The sequence below is a fragment of the Camelus dromedarius genome, chromosome 12 (assembly GCF_036321535.1).
Source record: "Camelus dromedarius isolate mCamDro1 chromosome 12, mCamDro1.pat, whole genome shotgun sequence".
In the NCBI taxonomy this organism is placed as follows: Eukaryota; Metazoa; Chordata; class Mammalia; order Artiodactyla; family Camelidae; genus Camelus; species Camelus dromedarius.
The window spans coordinates 70595031-70616178 of NC_087447.1; the positions used below are offsets into that span (position 1 = coordinate 70595031).

Below are 21148 nucleotides of genomic sequence, written 5' to 3' on the forward strand. Positions count from 1 at the left end.
CGTTTTCTTTCGTTTCCTCCCAGCCCTGTGTGTATTATCAGGCATGCATCTGGGTCCACAAGTGGTATGAACTTCCATACATACATGTACTTTTACATTGTTGTAACATTTGACTAGGGAGAAATCTACATTAGTTCTCCAGCCCCTTGCTACTGAGTGCGTGCTCCACAGACAAGCAGCATGGACACCACTCAGGAACTCGTTAAATGCAGACCATCGGGCCCATGATAGACTCTTGAATTCCCAGAATCGACATTTCCACAGGCGGTTCACACGCACAATATATCCTGAGACGCACCAGTTACTCCATCGACCTTTTCTTCTCTGAGGTCTGATGTGTCACTTCAGAACAAAATAACTGAATCTCCGCAGCATTAAACATGCAGAACGATTATACCGTGCATTTTACAGATCTATGAATTTTTTCAGAGTACATTTGAATACACATGACGCCCTGTGATTCCTTCACCATCTGCCCTAACAACACTACGGAACGTGTCCTTTCCAATCGACAGATGACCCAGAAGGACTGTGCCGTTCACGGCAGGGAAGACCGCGACAGCTGATTCCTAACGCGAAACTCCAACGCACGGCACTGCCACCTCAGAGCAGAATACACGGTGGGGTGAAAAGAGGTATAACTTCTCATGGAAGTAGTTTAAGAAAGAAATAAAAGTAACAGACAACAAATGGGAAACGCACCAGGTACCCCAGGAGAAATTAACATCTAAGTGGTGAAACAGCAGGTTTACAGGGGTCAGAACGGAACTAAAAGTAAGCTCCTGGGACAACAATCCAACCACAAGCACTAAAAACTAAAGACTAAGACAAAAGTGGCGTGTAGAGGCTGTTGCTTTCAACCGGACAAAGGATAGTCCGGCAACTTTTTCACTTGAAACAACAAACACGTCACATACAGTGACATATTTGGAATCAACTGCGTATCTCCTTAGTTAGCCAGGAAAAGTCTCTTCCCTGAAAACCAGTGTTAACTCTACACAGACACAGTGACAAAACTCCGGGCCCTTGCCATGTCTTAGTAAGTAACTTTCTCTGAACAATAAAACACAAACGAAGTACCAGGATCGACAACTACTCAGGCTGGCGTGCAAATTAAATCCTAATTAAACCACCTGACTATCAGAACAAATAGATGCCAATTAGCATTTCGTTTATCAGTCATTACCACAAAACAAAGAGCAAATATAACCATGTTACTTTAATGAGGTCATAGTTAGAGTCTATTACTTTAGCACAAAATGCAAGGCATCATCGCGAGCTTCACATGACAGTACTTCGGCAGATACGACATAAAGAGATTGAGCTCACTTTCAAGCAGTTAGTTAGTGCATGAAAAATCCTGTGAATTAAGTAATCCTCTGTGTCAAAAGTGCACTTTTTGAAACATAAAGAAACAAAGGAAGGTTGGTTCCCCTAACCTCTAAAGGAAGGGGTTCTCCAAGATGGTTCCCTGTCCTTTCTTCCTTTGGAAAACGTCCTTCAGCGTAGGTAACTCCAACTCCAAACACCCTCTGGAGATCAGCTCCGCATTTCTATCTGCCATTTTCCTCTGGATGTCATGCTGGAAACTGAAGCAACACATCCAAACTCAACCATCATTTCCACCTTCCAATTTCCCAACTGTCGTTAGCGTCCTAACCCTTTCCCAGTTATGCAGGCATTTGGAATCCTCTTCAGGGGAATGCAGCCCAAACTCTGCTTCCAAACTCTGTTTATGATTTTACTGCTAAGTATCTCCTTTCTTCTCCCCACTCATGGCTACTGGCCCGATGGAGGCTTTGGTGATGCCTCGCCCAAGCTGTGTTAATAGACTCCTCTCTGGTTCTCCAACCATCCTGGCACGGCTGCCCCAGAGCAAAGGGCCTCGTGGCCCGGCCCCACCTGACCCGTGCTCACTTCGCCCTCCCCGGCCCTCTGCACACTGCTGCCCCAGATGCCCCTCCTTGTCACCCAGCACGCCTCTCTTTCCTGCCCCTCCATCTCTGCTTAGTCTAGTTTCTCAGCCTGTAATGTCCTTCCCCAAACTCGGCCTTTGAAAGGGTCTCATCTGTCACGGGTTGAATGGTGGCCCCCACAAAAGACAGGACCCCAGTCTAATACCTGAAACTCATGCCTCTTACCTTATATTGGCCTCTGTGAGAAAACAAACTCCGGCAGCTGGCTGGACTTCAGAGGTTTGGTTTACTGTACCTAGTTCTATCCTTGGAGGCGATATTTACATTTAAAAGCAACTCCAGGCACCTAGGGGTAGAGATCTCGGGGAACCACCCTTGCCCTGGTCCTGGACTGGAGGTCCCTCCCTTAGAGCTCTCTTGGCCTGTTTACCTCACATCACTTACTCTGCTTCATACAGTCTACTGGCCGAGAGAGTCTCCCCACCAAGGGGACCACCACCGTGGAGAATCATGTCTCTTTTACTATCATATCTTTAGCAGCTAAAGTACCTGGCACATAGTAGATATTCAGTAAATGACTTGATCAATCAAGCAAAACTCATTTTCAAAGTGCTGCTCAAAAACCAGGCAAGGATTTCCATTTTTACCCATGGTTGGTTACATTATAAAACTGATTTGTCTCCATTTTATTTACTTATTTTTTTTAAACCAGGCATGTAGAGTAACTTTTTTTTTTAACTGAAGTATACTCAGTTACAATGTGTCAATTTCTGGTGTACAGCATGATGTTTCAGTCATACATATACATACATATATTCATTTTCACATTCTTTTTCATTATAGATTACTACAAGATATTGAATATCTTCTGCTATACAGAAGAAATCTGTTTTTAATCTATTTTTATATATAGTAGTTAATATTTGCAAATCCCAAACTCCCAATTTAGCCCTTTCCACCTGCTTTTTCCCCAGTAACCGTGGCAAGATATATTCAAAGTCCTGAAATGAGAAAAAGCTGCAACCTAGGATACTCTATCCAGCAAGACTATCCTTTAGAACAGAAGGAGAGAGGAAGAATCTCACAGACAAGCAAAAACTAAAAAGAGTTCACCTATCCTAAAAGGAACAGACACAGTAAATAATCTTACTACCTCCATTTTGAATTCAGTTAAGATTATTTAAGGAAGCTTACGTTATTGTCCTTTCTCTTAAGGCTAGTTTGTACACACTGCTTTTAAGTATTTAAAAAAGCTTTGACTGGCAACTCAGAAACTGTTGTTGTCCTGACTGCCAATTTCATTCTATGCCAGTAGAGGTTAATGAAATTCATTATCATGAAAATGAGAGCTAGCCTGATGGGAGGCTGCATGCAATAATGATGAGGGGTTGCAAGATCTCAGCTGACGTCCTGGCCCTACCACTTTCTGGTTATGTATTTTGGGGAAATTACTCAACCCTCTCAGACCTCAGAGATTGAAAGCTAAACAAAACAAAACAAAACAAAACAAAACAAAACAAAACAACACCTCCACTGGTATAAATTGGATGCTCTATTATATAACACATGTGTCTTTCTAAGATATTATTTTTTTCTATATACACACTGGAGATTCCTCTTATCAACACAGTTGAAACAGCACTGAATTGATCAATTTAAAACACCAGATAAAACGGGGAGTTTCACATTTTATTTTAGCTTAAAACATATAAATGTGCATTCCAGTGAACGAGCTCTGATGAAGTACAAAGATCTTTTCTCTGAGGATGCCTCATACTGATAAAAATCTTTGTAATATTTCTTGTGCGAGCCATGTTCATAAATCATCCATAATTTCCAACTTTTCTTTCTTGAAAGTAGAGGAAAACTTAAAGATACATATAAAGTAACTTATACATGGAGCCCTTCAGCTCCTTAGATTTATTTTATTTTATTTCCACTCTTTGTAGAATAGTTCAATTGTCTGATACCTAACTCAACAATATTTTTTTTTTTTTAGGAACTCACCATTAAAGTCTGCAAAAGGTATCCAATTAAATATTTTTGGAAACAAAACTCTGTTGTTGTATCATATAACTTTTAACTAAAGTATGTAATTACATTAACATGAACAGCTGGAAGACATATGTTTGGGAACAAGTATGTTAGTCCCCCTTATCCACAGGGGACACATTCCAAGACCCCCAGTGGGTGCCTGAAATCACAGATGGTACAAAACTCTATATATATACTGTGTTTTTCCTATACATATGTACCTATAATAAAGTTTAATTTATAAATTAGGCACAGTAAGAGATCAACAGCAATAACTAATAATAAAATAGAACGATTGTAGCAATATACTGTAATAAAGGTTGTGTGAATGTGGTCCCTCTCTCTCTCACTCTGTCTCATTATATAAACTGAGTGCCTTTTCCATCTTAACTAAACACTTGTCATGCACTGTGGCCTTCACATTCACAGTTTGAGGTGCAACAGTAAAACTAGCAAAATTTCTTTCTCCTCAATTTTACGGGAAGATGATTTGTTCTCACCATAAATCTTAGCGACCTGAGCATATGATTCTTTTCCTTTTTTTCTTTTTATTAAGTTGATAACTTTCACCCTTTCACTTAAAAGAAGTACTTTAAGGGTTCTCTTTGGCAGATCAGAACTGCCAGCATCACTACTCCTGAGCTTTGGAGCCACTGTTAAATAAAATCAGGGTGACCTGGCCACAAGCACTGTGACACTCAGCGTAACCTAGGACGGCTACTGACTGACGCCTGGAAGGGCACAGTGGACAAAATGATGATTCGCTTTGCCAGAGGACTCGAGTGAGGACAGCATGAGATTTCACCAGGCTACTCAAAACCGCACGCAATTTAAAACTTACAGAGGTTACTTCTTTCTGGAATTTTCCATTTAATATTTTTGCACTGCAACTGACTACGGGTAACTGGAACCACGGAGAGCAAACCAGTGGATAAGGGTGGGGTGGGGAGGCTGCTGCACAACCTTGAGAGACACACACACAGAGCTGAATGGTGGGAGCCGAAACGGGAAGTCACACAGAAGGACTGGAATCGCTGTGGGCATCAGGCTGCCAGGAGGCTTTAAATTAAGACTAGACCACGTGGCTAAGCCCACTCCCGGGCTAACGGAGACCCTGCTACATTTACTTGTTCACCTGGTAGAGGATACTTTCACATTTCTTCAGAGCAAACCTCAAATGGCAAGATACGTACCTTAATAACAGGGAGTCATTCAGATTTTATGGGGCCTGGCATTTATACAATTTCTCTCTTTAGAAAAAGATTACCAAGTTATAAATATAAATTTAGATAATGGGGTCTTGGAAGGGATCCAAAAGGGAAGGACCCTGAAGCTTCAGCTTCACTCGCAGGGAAGTTGGTCACCACTGCTACCCACCACCACCTTCCTCTTGCTCCAAGATGCAGCTTCACCTGAACTGTACTCTGCTGGTGTTCATTCAGTCATTCAGCAAACATTCACTGAGCATCTCCTATACGTCTGGTACTATTCCAGCAGCCAGGGACGTAGCAGGAAATAAAAGACAAAGTGTCTATCCTAACAGAGCTTAGGCTCCTGGCAGAAGATGGAACACACACAAATAAAAATGAATGGCATAATTTCAGGTAGAGGTAAGAATGGTGCACACCAAGCACCAAGGTCTGCTAAAAAAATTCATTGTTTTTAAAACCATTTCTTCACTGAAAACCTTTTAATAAAATTTAAAAAAAAAATTTTTTTAACACCTTTATTGTGGTGTGGTTCCTGTGCAATAAACTACACATATTTCAGATGTGCAATTTGATGGATTTTTATTTATTTATGTATTCATTTATTTATTTATTTTTAAATGAAAGTCTCTCAACAATAGAGTCGTGCTGTGTCCTGACAGAGAGTCGTTGAAGAGACTCTGAGCTCAGGATGCAGTGTCTTTCTGAGACTTCCTCATTAGCCTTTCCAACCCTGGGTGTTTGTTTCGAAGTCTAGGTACATTGTGCTCAGGTCCTTTATGGGTTGAGCCATCAAAAAAGGGTAACCCAGGTTGAGCCCTTTACTAAAAGAAAGAACTTTTACAGCGACGGGAGGTCTACAGGACATCACTGCATAGACGCCTCTCCTGGGAACACATCCAATGAGACGCTTCTAAAGTCAGTTAAGGAAAAACAGGACAGCCTTACAAAACTTTGTACTTGACAGATGTTTTTGTTTGCCCAAATTATAAACAGATTAAAAGGCCATGCCTACAAACACCCAATCAGAACTATGTCACTTAGCGAAGGCAGAAATGATTTATATTCCTTTAATAATTTTTATTAATCATCTTTCATTTCTGGGCCACAGAGTAAATAAATGGTAGATCTGAGATTTCAAAATGCAAAACACCAGTTTTCATAACATTAAATTTTCTTTAAAAAAGACATGATCCAAATGTATGCTGGCCAAAGCTTCTACACCAAAGAGTTAGAAGTTATTTAATAAAAATCTGTATCAAATATGTAACAGGCTAAACCCCCCAAATACATGGCAGGATCTGTTTTCAACAAATCTCTTACTGATCATCCTGAAAGAATATTTTTTAAAAATGATCAAGTGTTAAAAGAGAACATTATCAGTACCTAAGTTAAATTAAATTGTAAATGGAAAAGAAAACAAATGCTGACTAGACAGTTTTTTTTTCTCCCAGCCATAGCAGAGAAATGAAGTGTCAGCTGCTGTTTTCAAAAGCAGCTTCTCAAATATCAGAAATTTTGCACCTGGCATACACACTGAGTAGCCTGGTTAACTGCAAGTTTATTAGATGGTTGCAAAAAAGTTTTTTTAAAGAGAATACATGAAAGTAACCAGAAACATCAATTGAATGGATGTCGATATAATAAGAAAATAGAATATAAACTACATAAAACTTGTCCATGCTGGGTTACTAATCCCCCTGAAAAACAACTCAGTCAATTTAAACACATGAAAACAAAGAGGAAGAGGAATAGTTATTATAAATTCAATATTTTTATGTTGGAAAGATACCAACGATACCTCATCTTTGTCTAAATAAATGATCTTAAGATCCAGTGCTGTTCAAATTGGTAATGATTAGCATCTCGTAGCTGTTGAGTATCTGAAATGTGGCTAGTCTGAAACAGGATGTGTTATATGTATACATTAAACACAGAGCATAGTTAAAGGCTCAATATGATAAAAAAGAATATAAAAAGAAATCTCAATATTTTAAAAATATTAAACATTTAAACAATATTTGGATACAGATTGGGTTAAATAAAATATATTACTAAAATTAACTTCATGCTTTTATTTTACTTTTTTAGGTGGCTACTAAAATTTTTTAAATAATATTGGTTTGCATTATGTTTCTGTTGGACAATGATGGCCTCGAGTTGCAAGAGTTGGGTTCAAATTCAGCTGAGGGTACTGGGCTCAGAAATTCAACTGGAATTCTCGTATTCTGTCCCAAATTCCGAATTTCCAATAATCCTAACGTTTGCAAATATCCCATCTAGAAATATGTCTTCTATGTTCTATCACCCAGCATATAATATCACCACTGCACGGAGACACATACTGAATTTCATGAGCATAATCTACAAATGAGCAAGTCCTATGTGGATGGTGGCTATTACCACATAGTTAACACACAGTTAGTTAACAAAATAATTATTATTATGTGTGTCACTTTCAACACTTTTGCCCTAGAATTTAGTAGAAACTGACACATAACAGACCCACAACAAAAGTTTGCAGCATAAACAAATGATTAAACAGAGGAGCCAGCAAATGCATAAATGGCACATTTGTGTTAAGGGAAAACTTTAAGAATCAATGAAAATATGATGAAATAGGATCACTGTCCTCTTCATCATGTCAGGACTTAATCTTATCTGAAAAAATAGATAAGATTTGGGAGTAGAATTTTCTAAATAATCTTGATACAGAACTAGGGCAAAAGTAAGGCTTGTCTTGCTAGAGAATTCTCAAAAGCAGAGATCAAAAAGTACCATTAAACTGAAAAGGCAGCTTTACTGGCCAATGAAACTTTACAAATAGAGGGAGACTGTGGTCCTGGAGTCCTCCAGCTTCTGGTGGCTGCTGGCATTTGTTGGCTTGTGGCCACATCACTCAAATCTGTTTCTGTGGTCACAATGCCCTCTCTTCTGCCTTTGTCAAATCTCCTTGGTCTATCTCCTATAGGGACACTTCTAACTGCGTCAGGGCCCACTCAGATTATCCAGAATAATCTCACCATCTCAAGAATCTATGCTAAATCACAACTGCAAAGTCTTTGCTATATAAGGTAGCAGTTAAAGGTACCAGAATTAGGACACAGCGGCTATTATTTGGCCTTATACAGACCCCAATACACAGTTTTCTAATCTGCCCTAAAGCATTCACTAAAAATGGTCATTTTTGTACACCACTTTGCAATTTTTATTAAAGCTGGATGAACACAACCAACATTTTTAAATGTACAATTACATGGCTATTATATGCCCATAACTGGTTAATGTTGCAATTCTCAGAAACTGCAACATTCTGAAAAGATGACATCTCACTTCTGATATCATAATAATGCTTTTGTCCCCAAAAGTAACCTGTTTTTGATAAACCCATTCACCTGACAAGTAACGAGGAGTCTCTAGGAACTTCCGGCTAGTATACAGTGGCCAACTAGATTGTCACGTGCTCAAAGAAGATTTGTCAACTGGTGGCAATGTACTATTGTTCAGAAAATGATTTTCAATTAATCAATATTTCTAAATTGGACTTTCAAAAATTTCATACATGCTCACAAACGACGTATAAAAAGTGCAAAGCAGTAAAAGAGTCGTGTAAATTGTTTCAACATACATATGTTGAATCATACCTAAAATCTACTGACGTTACATAGACTGTAACAATTGTATCTTAATGACACATTATCATTCTTTGTAATTTATTTTTTCAATGTATCTGGAAAATATTAATTTCACCTAGTTTAATTGACATTCCCACCCAACAGAGAGAGTCAAAAAACAGGATGCACAAAGCTGTCTTTTTTCTGCTGCCATCCAGTGGTCAAATAATCACAGTGCATCTCACATGTTAAAAAGTTAAACCACACCGGGTTGGTGAGTGAGCCCCTACATTTGCTTTTACAGTTCAGAAGTATTCAGCCTAACATCTAAAATCAAGAACGTATGACTGCCAGTCCTATAACTAAAAGTTACTTTTCTGTACAAGTCTTACTTGATATAGTAATAGTTACAGTAATAACTAGTAAGGTATTTATCTTTTAGTCTTCAAACAATATTGTGCTTAACAACAGTTTAACCACTATCATTTTTTCCTGAACTGAATATTAGGGCAAACGATTTAGGGTGATAATTTGATGAACAGAATAGAGTCTTCAAAAAAACAAAACACAAAAACCGAAGTCACATAATGTCGCACTCAGATGGCGCTACCTTGCCCTATGTTTTATTCCCACCCGTATTTCATCCCATCAACCAAACTATACGCTTTAACAGAGCAGAGACATGCCTTAGGCTCGACCGTTTCTGCCTCACTACTTCATCCAGAGATTTGCATGTAGTCAGTACTCAATAAATATTTATTGAACGAATGAGTAGTGTTTATGTTTATTGCAACTGGGTTTGGTGAAAAGTCATAAACTACAGAACTGAATCAAAACAATGCAAAGCCACAGTGGCTCTTCCCAGGGTGTTTAAATAATTTACCCATCCACTGTAGTTCAGCTTAATTCAGAATAGCTCTCAAACCATCCTCCTTTTCTAAAACTAGCAACTGTCTCAAAATCCTTTAAATACATGTTTAGCAATTTCAACAATAGATTTTTTGTCTTTATAGGAAATGTATACTTTTTTATTCCATTCAATAGCAACTCTCTTGTTTAGCCCTTAGTAAAATAACATAGTGAGAACGCATTCTCTCTCTATAAATGAATCTTTAAACAGAATGGAGATGCATCATTCTTTCCTTAGCTTTCCATAGTCAAGCAATCTGATTGAACCTTCAGACTTGTTTCATGGTCCTTTATCTCCACTCCTTTCTTTTGAATTTTTATTAAGTAGTGGGAACTTCATGTAAAAGTATTCAAATACTAATACTGGAAAGGAAAGATACACCCAAAAGGATTTAAGTCCGAGAGTATATGAGGCTTTGGGGGGGGGGACAGTTGAAAATTCTCCACATTTCATTGATATTAGCCCCAAAATAACCCCCCACATGTCATGCTTATGCCTAAAACAGCAGTCCAAAATTACGTGAGCTTGGCATTTCAACAAAGTCATTTGGAAACACAACCAGTCCTTCACCCTAAGCCACCGTCCCCTGGCCATGAAAGTAGTCTGCCATGTTATCAGTGCTCTAGGACTGCCAGGCATGATTATTATATACCCACAGTCATGAACGTGACTGCCTTTGAGAACATGATAATACACAGTCGATTACTTCATGTCCACTGTGCATGCATTTCATGCAAATGAGGGCTGCTCTTTGACCTCCCTCTTCTAGGCTTCATCCACATGGACACTGCACAAGCTCCTAAGCTTAAGTGTCCACAAATTTAATCTCTATTTCCATGACCTTCCCATATCTGTTCTTCCACGACATGCCCCATCCTGTTCCATGATACAAACAGCCACCCACGTAATTAACAGAAACCTGACAAGTCACCCCAGATTCAGAGTTTGAGCATCCTTTCTCCCATTCATGTACAGCCTGATAGGGCTCATGCAGTCCAAGGATCACTCATAAAAAGGAGACACTGAGAGGTTGATTCATTGACTCTCAAACCTTATTGAGGACAAGTGCTATGTGCCAGGCGGGGAAACAGACAATGAGGACGCACAGCTGTATGAAACACAGCAAGTGTGCTCGTATCAGCGGATGTCAGATATGTAAATAAATAAGCACCATGGAAATGTGGGAGAAATAAAGGAATAGCCAATTCTAGCGGGGAGGCCTGGGAGTCAGGAAAGGCTGTGTAGGGTGGTACAATTCACAAATCTAACTGGGATGCACAAAACTAAAATGCAGTGACTGGTCAGTACATTCACACAACAGTTCATTCAAAAACAATTATGCTGTGTCTGGAGGAACAGCAGCAAACGGATTCTTACTGTTAAGGAATTCTCTATCGGATGAATAGCCCAGTATTTTAAAAAACTAATTATTTTACTCTGAGGCCTACTGAATTGGAGCACTTAATTTAAGTACCGGTGGGATCAGCCCCGGTAGACCTCAAGGAGGGAAGTGAAAAGACAGGTTGAGAGCTCAGTAAAGAGGCAGAGGCAGTAAAAACAGATTTATAGGCCATTCACACATAAACAGCAATTGACACTTTGGACAAAACTGAGATTCTCTGGAGAGTAAGAGTTAGAAAATTGAGAAGGTTAAAGTCAGAGCCTTAAAAACATACCCGTATCTAAAGGGCAGAGAGGAGGATGGAGACCCAGTCAAGGAGACAAAAATAAATAAGAAAAAGAGTACTCAACGACATAAGGGAAAAAAAAAAACTATGGCTGTGTTCAATGTTATACTTCTACGGTTATAAATATTCTTCTATTCTTTAAAATACTATGTTTATATATATGTGCATATATGCACATCTACCCAATAATGTTGCAATTGTATAGTTGGATAGGTTATAATGTGTCTTTTTTAACTTCAAAATGCTCTTTCTTGGGGAGAGATGGTACAACTCAGTGGTAGAGGGCATGCTTAGCATGCACAAGGCCCTGGGTTCGATCCTCAGGAGCTCCATCTAAAAACTAACTAAATGAACCTAAATACCTGTCCCCTCCACCCCAAATAGAAGTCATAAATGCTCCTTCTTTTTATAGAACAAGGTCCCCACCACATTCTAAGATCTTCCTACTTCTTCCAGCGTTCCTAATGCTTACAGGGATAGAACAAAACATAAAACACACTTTTTAAGGCCTTCTCTGATCCTGCTTCTCCAAAGAACCTAAAATAAGTACTGTGTTAGTTCTGGCTTTATTTCTACCATCATTTCAAACCTTCATTTAGGAGTAGTTAAGGCAAAGGAGGGGAGTGTCCAGCCAAAGGAAGAGATCATTTCAAGAAGAGAGCTTTTCTAACGAAAAGGAATGTGAAAGTGAATATATGTGTGCGTATTTATGACTGGGACATTGTGCTGTATGCCAGAAATGGACACATTGTAACTGACTGCACTTCAATTTAAAAGAAGGAGGAGGAGGAGAAGGGGAAGAAGACGGGGAAGAGGAAAAGGAAGAAGAAGAAGGAGAAACCTGCCAATCACAGAGGAGGCTACAAATCCTAGTGACCTCACCCAGAGCAGGTCAGTGGCGTGGTGGGGATGGCTTCAAACTGCAATGGGTAAGGAAGACAGGAAGTGGAGACAGTGAGATGTGGTGAGACTGAAGAGGTTTATATGGTGATAAAATGAAAAAAAAAATTAAAACAACATACACACGTGGGAGAGTTCAACGAACCTTAAACACACGTGTTGACTAACAGGATGGAGCCAACAAGCAGGGAAAGTTTAAAGATGGGAGAACGGGGAACTCTGAAGGTTTAGGTCATGGATCTGAAGAGGTCAGAAAAGAGGTGGAATCGTGCACAGGAGACAGACCAAGAGCACAACACCCTCGGACACAAGTAAACAGAGTCCAACTTAGAAAAGCGATGCCGCCTCCCTGAACCTGACCTAGTATTCACACTAATGCCGGGTTTACACCCTTGTTGTTGCTTAGCAACCGAATCACTTATTGAAGCATAAGCTGAGTTCACCTAAACCAGCTAGGAGACAAAGATACAGACACTCAGGAGATAAAGATGTAGATGGGTACTCAATGATAAATCTAAATTTCTTTCTTTCTTTCTATCTATCTATCTATCTATCCACCATAGCATAAACTGAAGTGGATCCAAATTACTCCATTCTGTAATTATGTAGTTATCTTTATTTTCTAGTCAAGGAGCTAGACTTTGCATTCATCCCTGCTGAAGTTCATTTCGATAGGATTAGCCCATCATATCAACCTAAGAACAGGTAGATGATCTAATTCAGCTGTCAGCAAACTATAGCCTGCAGCCCCACTGGCTGTTTTTTGTAAATAAGTTTTACTGGAACACAGCCACACCCACTCACTTACGTAACTCCTATGGCTGCTTTCATTCTGCAAGGTGCAGAGCTGAGTAGTTAAAACAGAGCTCACCGCCTGAAGAGACTAAAATATTTACTATCTGGTCCTTTACAGGGAAAAAGAAATCAACAGAACTGTGCATCTACTTGAACTTACTAACTATTTTTTCCAGGAAAAATATGCAAGTTTGGTAGATGTATTTTCTTTCTTTCTTCCTTCTTCCTTTCTTTCTTTCCTATTTATTTATTCATTCATTCTTTTTAATTGAAGTACAATCAGTTTACAATGTTGTGTCAATTTCTGGTGTACAGCATAATAGTTCAGTCATATACATACATTTGTTTTCATATTCTTTTTCATTATACATTACTACAAGATACTGAATACAGTCCCTGTGCTACACAGTAGAAACTTGTTTATCTATTTTATATAGTCAGTATCTGCAAATCTCAAACTCCCATTTTATCCCTTCCCACTCCCTTCTCCGCTGGTAACCATAAGCTTGTTTTCTATGTCTGTGAGACTGCTTCTCTTTTGTAAATAAGTTCATTTGTCCTTTTTTCAGATTCCACACATAAGTGATATCATATGGTATTTTTCTTTCTCTTTCTGGCTTACTTCACTTAGAATGAAGATCTCCAGGTCCATCCATGTAGATGTGTTTTCTATATCTTCAGTCAAGTTATTAAGAATCCTGGAATACTATTCAGCCATAAAAATGACAACATAATGCCATTTACCGCAACATGGATGTCCCTGGAGAATGTCATTCTAAGTGAAGTAAGCCAGAAAGAGAAAGAAAAATACCGTATGAGATCATTCACAGGTGGAATCTTAAAAAAAAAAAAAAAAAAACATAAATACAAAACAGAAACAGACTCATAGACATAGAACACAAACTTGTGGCCGCCAAGGGGGTGGGGGGTGGGAAGGGACAGACTGGGAGTTCGAAATTTGTAGATACTGACAGGCATATGCAGAATAGATAAACAAGATTATACTGTGTAGCACAGGGAAATATGTACAAGATCTTGCGGTAGCTCACAGCGAAAAAAAGTGTGACAATGAATATATGTATGTTCATGTATAACCGAAAAATAGTGCTCTACACTGGAATTCGACACATTTTAAAATGACTATAACAATAAAAAAAGTTAAAAAAAAAAAAAAAAGAATCCTGAACCCGGAAAAGTCTAATTCAAAATGCCAATAAAAATTGCTGTTCATCTCCCTTTTGACTAACACAAAGCTATCAGTGCCACTAAAAGAATGATAGTAACAGTTCATTATCATTCAGGCTACAATTTTTATCCATGTGGAGCTGTATTTAGAGATTTTACCACCAAATTCACTTTCTCTACATGTTATTTGTATGCACGTGGGACTTGGGCGTCTTGAAGTAAAATTGTTGGCTTTTACCTTCTCAAAGGACAGCTTTTCCACGAGGTTGTCATGGTAAGTGCTGTCAATTTTCTGGCTGAAATCTGTATCTGCTTAACCTAATGCCACCTCCAGTTTCTGATCCTGGTAAACCTATCAAACATACGATCTGAATTTTCCTTTATGACTCAATGGTATCCTTTAAAAAAAATCATCAGTTTTATAGTACGTCCCTGGTGACATATGGAGCTAGGTTGTGTCTTGGTCCTTTTGGGCTGTGATGACAAAATCCCACAGACTGAGAGGCATGCACACAACGGAAGTACATTTCTTACAGTTCTAAGGGCTGGGAGGTCCGAGATCCAGGCACCAGCAGGGTGACATGTCTTTTCACTGTCTCCTCGTGTGGCAGAAGGGACGAGGATATCCCTGGGTTCTCTTTTATAAGGGCTCTGCTCTCATGACCTGATCAATTCCCAAAGGCTTCACCTCCTAATATCACGTTGGAGGGTTTGAATTTCAACACACAGATTTGGAGGAGGGAGGGCACAAATATTCAGTCTGTTGCAAGTCGTAACTACTCCCACCGTGTCCAAGAAGAAGCTTGAGCCAGCTCTGCTTGCTCAGGTCTTATGAAGCTTTTCAACAACTGAAAGTGTTAAGAGGAGGCAGGAAAGTGACCAGCTGTCACTTCTCAAGGCTCATCGTGTGCCTGTAGCGAACCTGTCCTGCTCTCTGGTCTACTGTGGATGTGGAAAGCACACACATGCAAGTGGATGGAACCGGCGGGAAAAGTCAAGGAAGATGGTCTTTTAGCGTCTACCACACGGACCTTACGGACTCCCTCATACACGCTGTAACACTGATTTGGCTTGAAGTGGATCTGTTACCTATTTATTAGTTTATTTTGGTTGTGTTCTACATTGTTGAGGTTGCTGAAGAGCAAAATTCTGTAAAGGTGGGCTGTTGCCATATTAAGTGTTTCACTGAAATGCTTAAGTGAACATCGTCTTGTTCAAGACCAACACAGCATGTTCAACCCATCCTCCGAGCCCACACCCAGCTGTCACTGAGCTCCCTTGGTCCAGAGAAGGCATGCTAGGTTTCTAACTTCAAAAATCCAAAATCCGAACAGACAAGGTGTCAAATCAGGTTTGGCTCACTTTCACAAAAAGCCCTGCATTTAAAACTATCTGTCTTCATCAACGCTCCACAAAAAAACATCCAAGTGAAAAACCCCGAATCTGAGAAAAGATCACTCTTCACAGCCCCTCTGCCTACACCATGGCGTGTTCACAGCCCTCCCTGACTCCCAATTATGCAAAAACCACTAGCCTGCACACAGCGCAGATCACCGAAAAACACAGTATTCATCTATCAAAATCAAAGCCAATATGTGGATGTCAGCACACCGCGGTGAGGAGCAAAGATACATGACTATATGTAGCAGCAACACTTGTGAGAAACAAGATCTGCTTCATTTTCATTCTAAAAAAAAAAAAAAATTCCTTTGTAAGAAACTATTTCCTCCTGTTTGTGCACTTGTGCGCTTCAGTGTCTCTTGGGCTTAATCCTTTATTTAGGACTTACATTTGGTCCTGAAATACTGTGTGGGGAGGCAGAGCATTTTTGCTGCAGCATTTGTCTTGGATTCTTTCCTTTGGCTATTATATATTGCCCTCCTACAGTTTTTTGCGGAAACTGTCCTTCATATAAAAGTTCTATAAACATATTCCCTTTGAAATTGTATAAATTCTGAACTGTAGAAGTTTGAAATAATGGAAAACGGTGTAAAACACTAAAGAGGCTACTTTCATGATTTACATTACCCTAATGAGACCTCAGATTCAGTTAACAAAAGTCTACTATCTGTTGTGCTGAGCTACGAGGGGCTTCCAGGGTGAGGGGACCTCAGTGATGTCCAGGCACTGGGCACCTTAAATTTAGACATCTCAGACTTGGCTCCTATTTTCATGCCAAGAAGAATGTTACTGAAATGTTCAGCTACTGCCTTTTTACACTAATCATATCATTTCAGCAAAGAAAGTTCCAGAGTAAGTTCCAAAGGGAAGATGGATTGCATCATGACTCAGCTCTCAAGGACAGAGACATAAATGTGCTTCTGCTGCAGACTCTTGGAATGATGGGATTCTCTGAGACCCCATATGCTCAAGAGTCCCGTGCGACAGCATGTTTATCGCTGGTCACTGGAGACCCGGGAGTCTGGGGACATTGCTCCGCTGTTTGACCCTATTGTACTAAAACAATAAAGTTTTGCTCTCATTCGCTGAAAGGGAAAATCCTGTTTTCAAAAATCACTGTAATTCAACAAACACACGATGGTTGCTACTGTATCACAACCTTATGGCATCTTTTACTGGCAGATAATGGCTAAACTCGGCCTCTTAAAAAGAGCCTCTATTAAGCAATACAACCTATGATGGCAAGTCAAAGCCATGCTGCATTTAAAATATGTCATCTCCATTACATTCTGTAAGATTAGGAGCCTTTGAAACACTTAGAGTAGAACAGAAAATATAAATACAACAGAACATGAGATTCAGACACTAATTTGATTCTCAGTGTTCAGACACCTTAGAACTAATTTGTTTCTATAACTCTCCATTTTGTTGCCTTTCCTTTAAGCTCTGATCTTTGCACCAAAGTCAATGTGCTGTCATCAGCAAGGACAATAGAATACTATGTTATTTAACAAAAAAGCTGGACTACTTAAAAAAAATCTAAGGCCACCATTACTGAAACTGCCAGCCTATCACTAGATAATGATAATGTAATAGACAGTTCAAGTCCTGGTATATTACACAACCAAACAGAACTATATTCAGAATCGTTTACCACCCACACCTGTAACTGTCTGAAAGCAAAAAAAAACGGTCAGGAAAATGCAGAGCGCGTCTGTAATCTTAGCCCCCTAAGCAGGAAGTTCTGCCTAGTTAGATTTAAAAATAAGTAAGTCACACTGTGAGTTAATCGCTACCTTCTGGATTCGCACTCTGAGCAGCACCAGTTGTGGCCAGTTATTATAACAAGGGCGCCAAGAGCACAGGCACTAAAATAAGAATATGTGGACGCTCCTGCTCAAGGACGGTTTTTCTCCGTGCCAAGAGGTGGGTCAGGAATGGGTAGCAAAAGTAAATGAGTTTGAGAAAGAATAATAAATATGATATAAGGAAGTATAAACATCCAATTAGGCACTGCAAACTATCACATTTTCCTCCTTAGCTGTTGGACCGAGTTTCCTACTGGAGACAGGGACCAAATTCAACCTCCCTCCTCTACTGGGCTGGTCGCCTTCGGTCATTCTGCAAGTGCTGGCTCAAGGGGTTCAGTAGGTAGGCATCCCTTTTAGAACAAGAATCCTCTGCAATGGAGAGTTCTGGAAGGCCAGGGGATGGCAGCAGAGCAGGAGATGACTCTCATTTACCAACCTTCCTACTTTGTTTTCAGTTTGTTTCTTAACTACTCCCGCTATCTGGAGCTATTAGGTACAGGCAGATCAAAAGCAAATTTTTTTTTTTCTGTATCCGGTTGGACAGGATCCAACGCACCTCATGCCAAGGACAGGATGCTTGTCCTCTTTGCTCCTTTCTTAACCCCAGTGTTAGGTAGCAGCTGACACAGTCATGGCACTCAAGTGGAAAGACAGTTCCATCATCAGATCACAGTTTCAAAAGCCCTATTAAAGGCCATGTCTAATTTTATGTTGTCATTTCCTACACTTTATAATCTGAGGGCCAGATCGTCTAAGGACCCTAAATTAATGTTTGAAAACTTTCATTTTTCCTTTTCTGTCCTTTATTTTGTTTTCTGTCTTTCCTCTCATTATACTCCCTGTTTATGGCCTCCCCAAATTTTATTCTGCCTTAATCTGATCAAGAATATTGTCTTCTTTAATGAGCCATTAGGGAGAGCACGTTTAAAATGTCCGGAATCAGAACAAGGGTTTACATTTAATAAGTTACTACTTTCTTTTGTCAGCTCAACTGTTGCCATTAAAATTTTTCAGATGATGTCTAGAATTTTTCAAGGAACTTTTGCTCTATAACACTTAAGAATAAGCTGCCTTTTAAAAGTTTTCCCAACTAAAAATCCACTATGTTATTTTTTTTTACTCTGTATGTAATAAATTTGTTTTAATCTGACTACCTTTTCCTCTTTCCTAGTCTTGTGTTTATAAAATGAGATTGACATTGAGGAAAGTATTGAGCAATCTGAACTAATCAGTGTGTGTGTGTGTGTGTGTGTGTGTGTGTGTGTGTGTGTGTGTACTATGAGTAACTGAAAAACAGCTTCAGCTAAAATATGTAGAAATAAATCCAGGGAAGCTTTCACATTCTTGATAAAATAAAGCACTAGCGTTTCTCATATAGACTAAACAGATATAGAGTTTTAACAACAAAAAAATAAAATGAGACTATGCTTTTCCAAAAAAGAAATATGAGCCGCATGACTAGGTTTTAGTCAGAATCTTGGGTCAGTGGGCAGTGATTACATACTTTTCATTTTCTGTCCTTGACCTCTTGTAACTGATACTTGGGAAGCTAAGGATTACAAAATTATGGCTAAGAAGTCATGCAAAGTATAAATGGCATTTTATTCTATGCAGTTGAAAGGGCATATAAAGTGCAAACAGTAACAAATCTAAAAACTTAACAATAAAAGACTGACTCTGGTAGAAACATTAATAAGTGAAACAAAACTCTAGAAGTTTAATCTTGAGCCTAAACCTTTTTTTAAGTTAAATAAAAAAAAAATGTTGTGCTTTAACTAAGACAGAGGGTTATAAAAATGCACTGCTAGCATATTTTACAGAAAGTACTGTAATAAAGTAAATCTATAAATATTGAGTGATCTTCTGCCAGGAGGTGACTCTGTGGCTTCCCTGTACCCCCTCCACTTCAGATGACTTCAGCAGACTGAAATCTGCAGTCTACTTGCCATCAGAAAATATAATAAAGTTTGTGTTCGTTTGTTTCAAAGTTCCAAAGCCTTTCAGTGAAGTCCAAGTGAAGGACACACCAAGAGAGAAACTGGTAAGAAAATAAGAAAGCTAATATGAGTTTACCAGAGAACAGTCGAACGATGCCCGCTCAAAGGCTGAAGCCATTAAGAACAGCCTGGTGATCTCCTTAGGGGATGTGTGAGAACTTTAAGTGAGCAGACAGAAACACATTATTGACTTAGGAAAAAACAGAAACCTATGGGTCAGTTCAGGTAGATGGCAGGAGAATCTACAACATCCGCTCTACTTCAGAACTGAGGAATAAATCAACTTCAGATCTTGGTGAAGGTCCAGAAAGCAAATAAACTCAAAGTCAGTCGCTGGGATCCAATGACCCAGGTGTCCTCCACAGTAAAGGAAAACAAACAAGCCTGCTTGGGACCTTGATAGCTGCTTAAAGAGCTTTGCTTCTTGCAACCAGTTGGGAAGCCTTCTGTGCAAGAAAACTAAGAGCAGAAGCCGGGTCCCCTCTATGATACAGATGAAACCCCCAAAGCTATTCTCTCCAGGATTCCGAATTTCTGAGCCACGGTGAATCCCATTGGGAAAGTCACTGTGGGGATCCTCAAAATAAATACATAAATAAGTTGCCACTCTGTTTCCGCTACTATTCCCCCCGAAAAGCATCATTGCCTCTCCCCTCGCTAAAATAAACATAAAAATAAACCATCCCGAGGAAGCCACTCTTGAGTCCCTCCACGCATCACAAATGCCCCATCCATCGTTTCAGTCCAAAAGGTTAAGAGCCTGACCGTGCGGCGGCGCAGCCAGCAACTTTCTGCAACTCCTGGATCCCGGTATCAGTGACCGTTGGACACCAAAATGACTTCTCTAGGGTCAGGGAGATGAGCCACCTGACCTATCCGATCACCTCCGGCACGCGTCTCACACCCTCCAGTCCCATTTCGGAAGAAGGGGCTCTCGTAGGTCAAGGGACAGGCACGAGACCCCTTCCGCGCTCCCCCCACCTCCCACAATACAACCAAGGTTCAGAAGAAAAACTGAAAAGGGTGATGGGGGGACGACAATGATGACAACAAAAACCATGGTTATTTAATTAAAAAAAAATAAAATCGGAGTCTCTTACCATCTCGCCTGAGGTTGGCGTTGCGCAAAGCTTTGATGGATGCGCTCTGCGGGGTTGCAGAAGTGTCCCGGTAGCTGCAAAAGTTTGCGCAGGCTAGCGTGTAGACGAGGATGAGCCGGTGCATTGGGATCAGCGACCCGGGGACAGCGTCGCTCCGAGAAAAAGCCGGGAGACGCTCCCGGGACGGCGGCCGCGCTAGTGGCCGAGCTCTCCCCGCACTTCCTGCATGCTGAGCTCCCCGCGCGGGCGGCGGCCGCACTTCCTTGTGGTGCCGAGAGTTGATAAATGGTGACGGGACAAACAACAGGTTGACGTTTGTTCGCCCCCTCCGGCGGCCGGCAGCTGCAGCACAGGCTGCAGGGGGGCGGGCGGCGCGACGTCCCGGGCTGGGGTGGTGAGAAGCGCGGCCGCGCCCTCCGCCCCGCGGGCGGCGGGGGCGGCGGGGGCGGCGGCGGCGGCGGCGGCGGCCCCGGAGCGGCGCGCGCTCGGGCTCCCGGGCCGGCCGGCACCCGCTCCGCTACTGAGCATGCCCAGTGGGGCCGCGGGCCCGGACACGGCCCACCGCCCCGGGCTCAGCCCTGGACGGTAG

The 21148-nt window shown here is 40.5% G+C and overlaps 1 protein-coding gene across 2 annotated transcripts in view; it reads right to left on the reverse strand.

The window, feature by feature from the left end:
• Nucleotides 1–20936, reverse strand: part of PDGFD (platelet derived growth factor D) — a 222971-nt gene extending 202035 nt beyond the window's left edge. Inside the window, exon 1 of one of the 2 annotated variants that reach the window (XM_064492855.1) lies at nucleotides 20560–20936. In XM_064492855.1, coding sequence (XP_064348925.1) covers nucleotides 20560–20683 — 124 coding nt within the window. In that variant the 5' untranslated portion in view covers nucleotides 20684–20936. The remainder of the gene's footprint in view (nucleotides 1–20559) is intronic. The other variant, XM_064492854.1, reaches the window with a different exon arrangement.
• Nucleotides 20937–21148: the final 212 nt, after the last annotated feature.